The sequence below is a fragment of the Emiliania huxleyi genome (assembly GCF_000372725.1).
Source record: "Emiliania huxleyi CCMP1516 chromosome Unknown EMIHUscaffold_1229, whole genome shotgun sequence".
Lineage (NCBI taxonomy): Eukaryota > Haptophyta > Isochrysidales > Noelaerhabdaceae > Emiliania > Emiliania huxleyi.
This window is the reverse complement of record NW_005201361.1, coordinates 1-9,032: the sequence shown is the minus strand read 5'-3', so window position 1 is coordinate 9,032 and position 9,032 is coordinate 1. Positions and strand designations below refer to the sequence as shown.

The 9,032-nt window shown below is 67.6% G+C and overlaps 3 protein-coding genes across 3 annotated transcripts; 2 read left to right on the top strand and 1 right to left on the bottom strand.

Annotated features, from left to right (window-relative positions):
• Positions 1-1,904: 1,904 nt before the first annotated feature.
• EMIHUDRAFT_122347 (hypothetical protein) lies at positions 1,905-2,498 on the bottom strand (the record flags this gene model as incomplete). The annotated part of the gene is made up of 1 exon (XM_005790086.1): positions 1,905-2,498. The coding sequence occupies one exon, from the start codon at positions 2,496-2,498 to the stop codon at positions 1,905-1,907; it is 594 nt and encodes a 197-aa protein (XP_005790143.1).
• A 181-nt stretch (positions 2,499-2,679) lies between these two features.
• EMIHUDRAFT_373144 (hypothetical protein) lies at positions 2,680-3,805 on the top strand (the record flags this gene model as incomplete). Its single annotated transcript, XM_005790085.1, has 1 exon — positions 2,680-3,805. A coding segment is annotated over one exon (921 nt), but the record flags the coding sequence as incomplete, so codon positions are not given.
• Positions 3,806-4,081: 276 nt separating this feature from the next.
• EMIHUDRAFT_252014 (hypothetical protein) lies at positions 4,082-7,711 on the top strand (the record flags this gene model as incomplete). Its single annotated transcript, XM_005790084.1, has 3 exons — positions 4,082-5,373; positions 7,330-7,383; positions 7,690-7,711. 3 exons carry the CDS (start codon positions 4,082-4,084, stop codon positions 7,709-7,711), a joined length of 1,368 nt encoding a protein of 455 aa, XP_005790141.1.
• Positions 7,712-9,032: the final 1,321 nt, after the last annotated feature.

Below are 9,032 nucleotides of genomic sequence, written 5' to 3'. Positions count from 1 at the left end.
TGGTCCTTTTCAGGAGAGCCGTCTCAATCTGGGGGGCGCGGCCTCCGACAGCGTAGCTCCAGACGCCGGCGGAGGTGAGGAGGAGGAGGGAGCGGTAGGAGAGCGACCCCTCCCGCGCCAGCTGCACCACGTACCTATGCGAGGTGGTCCGAGAGGAGGCTCTGCAGACGCGGGTCTCCGCCCCGCTTGAGGGCGGCGAGAGGCGGCGGCGCACTCGTCTGACTCGTGCTGACCGCGCACGCTCACGAAACCGCCCGCCGCCCGCGACTGCAGCAGCACCCACCGGCACGGCGCGGCGGAGCGAGGGCTCGCCTCCGTGGGCGCGTCGCCGGCGCCGCCTCCGGACCACAGCTCGTCCTCGGCGTTTGCGCGGCTGGTGGGACTGAAGCTGCGCGCCTCGGTGAGCGCGGCGAGCAGGGCCGGGCCGACGCTCCGCACGACGAAGCGCGAGGTGGGCTCCGTCGGAGAGAAGGTGGTTGCCGCCAGCCAGCCGTCGGGCGCCACGGTGACGTAGCGCCCGCTCGACGCGCTCTGGATGACAACCTCGGGAGGTAGCGGCGACGACTCGCGCAGCGGGAGGAGCAGCCGCAGCAATACCGTCAGCGCGAGGCTGAGGAGAGGGCCGACGACCGAGCGGAGACGCAGCGCGACAGCCATCGCACAGAACAAATTTTGCGCCCTCGCACGGGAGCCGCCTAAGCGACTCCTCTCGAGGTTCTCGAGGTGGATATCCTTTGGCCGCGTTGGGTAGCGAGGATTGGTGTAACCCGAGCCACGGAGGCGTGTTTTCTGACGGCCGACCGTCAGTGCACGGAGTTGCCCCTTCTCCGACTGCCCCGGCTAGTTCACGGGTTTCGCGGGAGTGACCCCATGCGTCAAACCCGAGACCTAGCGCGGGTGGGTTGGAGGGGGCTCGCCCCGTTCCTCCCCATCGGGCCGCATGTGCGGCCACGCCTCGCAGATTCGTTTCTCGCGCCTGGGTCAGGCGCGCGGGGCATCCCCCGGGTCGCTCGACCAGCGATCCGAAGAGTGGCCGCTATGCGAAGGAAAGAGCGGGGCCCACGGGGTACGCCTCCGTCCGGCCCCCTCCGAGGGGGGAAGGGAATTGTGGGGTCCCCACGGGCGCCTCAGTTCGGCCCTCCCGAGGGGGGGGAGGGGAGCAAGGGGGTGGAGTACCGCCCCACTGGGGCACCCATCCCAGGCGTTCACGAATCGTACTTGTTCTCGGTCTTTCACATGGACCCCGCGGGCTCGGGGTTGATTGTGGGCAACGACGAATGGGCCGACTCCCTCTCAACCGAGATCTATGCCGATGCTTGCTCCTGAGACTGGCATATCTCGAGCGCGCCTGGACTGCAGCCCGGAAGTCACAGGAGGCGCAGCAAACAAGGGGCGCAGCGAAAGAAGGTGCAAAAACAAACACTCTCAGACGACTCGGGCAACGCGAACGCCAGCGGGCGACGCGCTTGCGGCGTGTGGGTGGGTGGTGCAGGTGCTCGAGTGCAAGGTGGGGCCTTGAGGGGTGGGGGCGCGTAGTCCGTAGAGAGATCTCCGTCGGGGTCTGCTCAATACATACAATAGAGTAACTCAACTCTTGTATAAGGTCGCGACGCGTGCGGGTAGGGAGGTGACCATCTAGCATCTTGCCTGTGTGCTGTGTGAAACGCTCGACCTCGAGTGTCGAGAGAGCCGACGCGCGCGCGAGAGGAGACGTTGCGGCTTAGGGATAAAAAGTTGCGCTGCTTGCTCGTCGATGAGGCTATAGCGTCATCTAGCATTCTTCCTTTTCTGTCCGAGATAGACAAGTGATCAGGGAATGCGACAATGTGCGAGAGAGGCCGAGCCGGTTGGCGCCGCCCCGCCGTCCGGCGATCTGCCAGCCTGTGGAGGCGTCGGCGCTCTCCTCAGAGGTAGTCAGGCGTGTACCGCGTGGGCGGCTTGAGCAGGGGCATGATGTGGCGCTCGAGGTAGGCGCCAGCTTGGTCGAGCAGCCTCTGCTGAGCCGGCGGCAGCGTCCCCCCGCTCCCCACGTACACCAGGAGCGCGCCGCTCGCCAGCACCCCCGCCCGCGCGATCGCAGCGCAGGAGCGGCCGATTGCGCGCCCTAGCGACTTCCGGCCACCGGCCGCGCGGTTCCAGCTGGACGGGACGCCCCTCGACGGGCGGCGTATCGAGTGCTCGAGGATGGCGGCAGCGCGCTGCGGGTTGAGGCGCTGCGCCTCCGCCTCAGAGTAGCCGAGCGCCATCAGCTCCGCCTTCATGCGCTGCGTCACCATGAATTGCATCGACGCGTCGCCGGCGCCTGCGCCGGTCGGCCGTGGCCGCGGGCTCTCGCCGAGCGCAGCAGCGGCCGGAGCCGGCAGGTCCAGCACGTCCGGGCCGTCCGCCGCGTCTGCCTCCTCGTCCAACCCCACCGTCTCGTAGCGCATCGGGCCCGGCGGCTTGGGTGCGGCCGAACCGGCGCTGAGGGCGATCAAGAAGAGCAGGGAGCACGCCATGGGAGTACGCGCGCACCGTGGATATGGCGCGCACTGGATGTGAGGAAGAAAAAAATTACAGCGGACCGTTCCTTGAAATCCCTAAATCTCGTTTATCTTTCGTGCGCGCTCTACATGTAAAGCGGATTTACAAAAGAAAAGAAATGCTTACAACACGTGGGAAACGCAAGGACCTGGTCTTCATGGCCGAGACGCAGCCGTCGTCGTGGCGCGAGCGCGCGCTTGCTGTGTGCATGGCGGCACACGACCGGCTGGGCGCCTCATGCCCGCAAGCGGTTCGCTCCGTGGCGTCGTCACCAGATCTGGTCTGCGCCATCATGTGGCACGTCTTCCCGTATGGCGCACCGCTCGTGGTCAAGGTGCAGTACGTCTGTCACTCTCTCAACATTGAACTGGACCAAACCCTCGTCGAGGCCGTGGCGCACGCCACCGATAAGCTGAAGCTCACCTCTGCTTTTGACGGCATGCCGGTCGAGCTGAAGGTCGACGCTTGCCTTGATATGTTGCTCGACAGAACATCGAACGCTCGACCGCCATCCACGCCGGATTTGCTGAGCTTGAAGGCCAAAGTGCAAGCAGAGATGGTCGCGAAAAGCGAGGCAGCGTGGAGTTTGATGCGGAGAGCAGACGCCACTGCTCATAGCGCTGCTGCAGTCCCTCAGGTGGTGCGCTCGGAGGGCAGCGCGGAAAGCATCCGCAGGTGGCTTCGCGAGCACTGCGTGAGATTCCCCGAGGACGCCATGCTGGCTGATCTTGAGGCCCTGGCAGCCGAGGAGAGGGCTGCGCTGGCAGAGGAGGCGGCGGCGATGGCGGAGTTCAACGCGTCAATGGCCACGCGTGGCCAGCCAACAGTTGTGAGTGCCATCTCGACGTCCGGCGCGAGCAGAACCGTGTTGGACGAAGCGCGTGCAGGCGAGGAGCTCGCGCGGCGTGAGCAGATGGAGGCGGCTCGGGAGGCCGACGCGCTCGCGGCAATGCCAGTTGCGACCGGAAGCCCAGCATCCGTCGAAGGACAAGGATTGACGGTGGTCGCCGAGGCTGTCTCCGTTGACGAGAAGCGGCCAAAGGGTGGCATCGCCGCGCTCATGAACACGATGCGCATCAGCTGACATCTACTGGACACTGACCCCTTCCCACTCCCTGCCATTCCCTGTGCCCCTGACGTCCTTCCCAAGATCCTTGCTTGCAAGGTGGGGACTCGTTCCTTCTCCGCGCCCCTACATTTTGCGTTTTCTTTCCGTGCTCGTGCCAGTTCGCGCCAGTCCCCAGTACGTGCGAGGACGCTGTGAAATTCTGTTTCTGTTGAGAAAGTCTTTTCTCGTGTGACTCTACTGTTAGTGCCAGTGTGCGCGCCAGTCCCGCCCAGAGTGATAAAACAATCTTTTTCCTTCATGCCCAAGCAGGACGGCCGTAACTAACAAACAAGCACGGCGGCCGACACGACCGACAGAGCGCGTGTTGCAGGGCTCACAAGCACAAGTTGCACAACACCGCGGCCCAAACTAGCGCACACGCCGCACAGTCGGAAAGACAGCGACCGAAAGTCAGAAGACAACGCTGGCGAGGCCCACACGAGAAGCAAAATGCGCAGCGAGGAGCCTGCTGCCAGTGACGCAGACGAGGAGGCGCTGCGAGGCTTGCGCTCCGAGCTCGCCAAGCGCGTCGCCGACCGGGAGGTCCCCAACCTCGGCCTGCTTCTTTCGCGGCGCGGCAGGATTGTGCTGGACGCCGCGGTGGGAGAGGCATCTGTAGGGCGGCCGCTCTCATCAGACTCGATCTTGCGGCTCTACTCGATGTCCAAGCCGCTGACGGCCGCCGGGGCCCTCATTCTAGTCGAGCAAGGCAAGCTGTCGCTCGAGGGCAAGGTCTCAGACTATCTGTCCTGCTGGGACGACGGCAAGGTGACCGTCAAGGCCGGCGATCATCACGTGCCCGCGGCGCGCGCCATCACGATCCGGGACCTGCTTTGCCACACGGCCGGCATCGCCGACTACGACGAAGTCGCGGCTCAGGGAGCGCACTTGCTGCCCCTGTCGAGCGATGCCGCGGGCGCGATGCCACCGACGGTGACATCACTGCACGAGTTTGCGACGCGGCTGAATGCGTTGCCCCTCGTGCATCAGCCCGGGAGCGCCTTCTCCTACTCCATGTCGATCGAGCTCCTCGGCGGTGTCCTCGAGGAGGTGAGCGGCCAGGCGCTCGGCCGCTTCCTCGAGGCGTCCCTCTTCGAGCCGCTCGGAATGCCCGACACGGGGTTCGAAATTCCCGAGCACGCCCTCGGACGGTTCACCCGATGCTACCGCGGCACGGGCCCCAACCGCTTCGAGGACGACGCCATGGTCGGCGCCTGCGACGCATCGACGCCGTGGCTGCGCGGCAAGCCGCAGGGCCAGAGACCGAGCGGCGGAGGCGGGCTCCTCTCGACCGCTCGCGACTTTCTCCGCTTTGCAGAGTGGCTGGCGACGGACGGGCGGCTGGATGGAGTGCCGGCGCTGCTGAGCCGCGAGAGCATGGCGGCGCTGAGGTCCGACCAGCTCCGCGGCATGGGCGCCGGCGCGGGACCCTGCTTTGACCCGTTCCAGAGCTTTGGCTTGCTCGGCGGAGTGGTCTGCTCTCCGGGCGAGGGCGGGGACTACCTCCCCGCCGGTGCCGCGTCGGGGATGGGCGCGACGGGCTGGGGAGGCGTCGCGGGCACCTTCTTCGCGGCCGACCCGGAGCACGGCCTCGCGCTGGTCCTCTACACGCAGGAGGTGAATTACTTCCTCTCCTCGCAATCGCTGCGGCTCTCGCTGTGCAAGCAGGCGCACGGCGTCTTCCCCGACTTGAGGCAGCGGCTGGAGGCCAGTCAGGCGCGCGAGGCATCGAAGCTCATGCTGTACACGGCGTGGGAGTGAGGCGGGGCGGGGCGGGAGGGGGGGGGGGGACGAAACCGATAACCGATAACCCCGTCCCGCCGCCCCCAGCCGTTTATATGCGCGGGGCCCGATGGCGTGGGACCTGGGACGAAGGGGTGGGACGGGCTTGTATGGGGATTGGCGGCCCGTCTTACACACCGCCCTTCCTCGCAGCGGCTCTTGCCTGTTCTGATCGAGTCTCTCACCAGCAAACACCATAAAGAAACACATGCGCGTGAGCAAACTCGGGGCACCCTCCCTCGCCCGCCCACACGCGCGCCCTCATGCCCGGCCGACCAAAAGCTGGCTCAGCCGCCTCCCGGCGCGGACACGCTTCAACGGCGGCTGCTGCGCCGCTCGCGCTGCCGAAAAAGATCCAAGCCGCGGCGAAGGACGGCAAGGCGGGCGTGGTGCAGACGTGGCTCGTCGGGGACGGGCAGGTTGATGCGACGTGCGTGCATCGCGGTGTGAGTGGCTGTACGCTCCTGGCGATCGCCGCCGCCGAAGGTCACAAGCAGCTGGTCGAGGTTCTGCTGAAGCGGGGCGCGAAGCCGGACGCGCAAAACAGCGTCGGCCTCACGGCGCTGATGGCCGCCGCCGGGATGGGGAAGGTGCAGGTGGTCGAGACGCTGCTGCAGCACGGCGCGGAGATCAACCTGCAGAGCAGTGAAGGTTGCACTGCGCTAACGTTGGCCGCCAACCGAGGCTACGAGCGCGTGGTCGACTTGCTTCTGCGGCACGGCGCAGAGGTTGACTTGCAGAAACAACGGCGGCTACATTGCGCTCGCGGGCGCAGCCTTCCACGGACATTCTGCCGTCGTGCTCCAGTTGCTGCGGGCGGGCGCAGACATGAAGCTGCGCACTGCGGCGGGCAAGACGGCGCTGCAGATCGCCAAAGAGACGGGCCACACCGAGTGCGTCGCCGCCGTCAAGACGTATCTCGGCGAGGTGGCGGCGGAGAGGCGCGACGCGGCGGCGGTCGAGGCGGGCGGCGCGGGGGCAGGCAGCGCTTCGGGCGGCAGCAGCGGGCCTGTTCCCGAGGAGGTCGGCGAGGCGGGCGGCGCAGGGGCGGACGGCGATGCCGCCTCGGGCAAGGGGGCAGCGGCGGCACCAACTGCCGCGTCCTCTTCTGGCGGCGTGGAGAGCGGAACGGGCGAGGACGCCGTCCCCGAGGAGGTCGTGGCGGCGGCTAAGCAAGGCGAAGAGGCGGCGGTGCTGGTGTGGCTCGACGGCGGCGGGCGGGTGGACGCGACTTTCACTGTTGAGGGTGTGAGCGGCATTACGCTGCTGATAGCCGCCGCCATCTTCGGCCACGAGTGGCTGGCCGCGATGCTGCTGCGGCACGGCGCAGAGATCAACCTGCAGGACAGCGAAGGCTTCACCGCGCTGATGTGGGCCGCCCGACAAGGCCACGAGCGGGTCTCCGAGCTGCTGCTGCAGCACGGCGCGGAGATCAACCTGCAGGACAATGCCGGCTGCACTGCGCTGATGTTCGCCGCTCTCAGGGACCACTCCGCCGTCCTGCTCTGCCTGCTGCGGGCGGGCGCCGACACGGAACTGCGCTCGGCGGGTGGACGCACAGCGCTGCAGATTGCCAAGGAGAAGGGCCACGCCGAGTGCGTGCGCGCCCTCGAGGAGCATGCGGCGGCCAAGGCGGCGGCCGAGGCGGTGGCCGAGAAGGCGGCGAAGGAGGCGGCGTGGGCTGCGGGGGCGGCGGAGAGGGCGGCGGAGCGGGCGGCGGCGGAGGCGGAGGCGGCGCGGCACGCCGAGGAGCTGCTGGCGGAGGTCGAGGCGGAGAAGCGCGGCAAGGGCAAGAAGGGGAAGAAGAAGAAGAAGGGCGGCGGGAGCGGCGGCGCTGGGCCGTCGCAGGATGCCGAGGCGCCGTCAGAGGCGGCTGCAGCCAAGCCCGCGAAGCTGGACAGGGAGGGGTTGATCAGGCTTCTCGAGACGCTCCACGAGGAGCGGATTCGGTACGGCATCACGGCGGAGACGTCGGTCGCGGGGTTGGCGGAGGCGTTGGGAGAGGAGGCCGAGGCGGCGAGTGAGGGAAGCGAGGAGGAGACGGCGGAGGCGGGTGAGGAGGCAGCTTGGGTGGCAGCGGAGGCGCGCCGGGAGGCGGAAGCCGAGGCGGACGCTCTGGCAGCGGCAGAGGAGGAGGCGGCCGCCGCGGCAGCGGCTGCTGCGGCGGCGGCTGCGGCGGTGGCTGCGGCGGCGGCTGCGGCGGCAGAGGTGGCGGAGGCAGCAGAGGCGGCACTGGCTGCCGTCAAGGCGAGGCGCGCGTCAGCGGCCGCCGCGAGGGCCAAGGCGGATGCCGACTAGCCGCGTGCAAGGAGAGCAACCAAGTACAGTACTGCTTCTGGCGCCGGCGCACGGATCGTGGTTGAAGAGGCATGTGCTGGGAAGAAGGTGGGTGCAGGGAGGGGGAGGGGTGTGAGCTCGCTGTCCCGTGGTCTTGTCTGTTCAGGGGGCTCCGCGATCTCCACCGCTGAAAAGGGGGAGAGGAAGGTGAGAGGACTTTTGTGGGAGAGGGGTGGAGCTCGCTGTCCCGTGGTGGTCAATTGTAAAGTGTTGTTCTGGCTTCTGGTTCTGCTTCACAGGGGGTCTCCGCGACGCGCGAGGCCGAGGGGGGACGAGCTCGCCTCCACGACACTTTCCTACACTTTTTACACCACCCACGCACCCACCCCCGTGTGTGATTTAATATGGTTCACTTCTGTACAGGACACACACACGTACTAGCTAGCACGTACTAACAGCTAAGCTACGACGTCATATGCATATGTACATTGGCATAGACAGAGACAAGAGACAGGGGCACAGTACCAGTCAGAGACAGAGACAGGGACAGGCCAGCGCCGACCAGCCGGTAGAGAGAGAGGCGGCTCGCCTCCGCTCTTCGCGAGCGACGATCGACGCGCCGGTGTAGAGAGCGCGCCCACACTCGTCACCGGGGCGGTGGGCCTCCATGTGGGCGCACGCGCACCATCGAGCTACGCCTCGCGCTCCGCCTTGTCCATCCGCGCGCGCGCCAAGCGCGCCTCGTACACCTCGCTCACCTTGGACAGGGGAGAAGGGGGGGGGGGGGGAGGGGGGTCATCCTCCGCTTGACGGGGGAGGGGGGAGGGGGGGGGAGGGAGAGGTGCGTCACATCCCTCCGCTGGATCTCGGCTGCATCTCGGGCACGGCACGAGGCTCGCCTTGGCGTCCTCCGAGACCTGCTCCGGCCGCGCCGCGGTCTCGCAGCAGGCCGAGTCCGCGCAGCAGTCGCCCGAGGGCCCGTGCACGAGCGCCACCTCGGCGTCGGTGTCGCCCGACTCGCGCTTCGCCTCCCCGTCCAGCAGGCCGTCCTTGTCGCTGTCCGGCACCGGGATGCGGAAGGTGTCTCCCGCGCGCATCCCCGGCGGGATCTGCACCGGGATGGTGCCGCCCGACGGCGTCCGCACCTGCAGCGGCACGCCCCGCCAGTCGTCCGGCATCGTGTCCGGCACCTTGACGGTCATGAGCAGCGGCGGTTCCTTGGCCTCCACGGCCTCGACCGCGTCTTCCTGCAGCGGCGCGAAGCCGACGGAAGGGATGCTCTTCGCGAGCCGGCTCATCTGCTCCGGGGCTAGAAAGGTGGGACGGGACAGGTGCTAGGAGG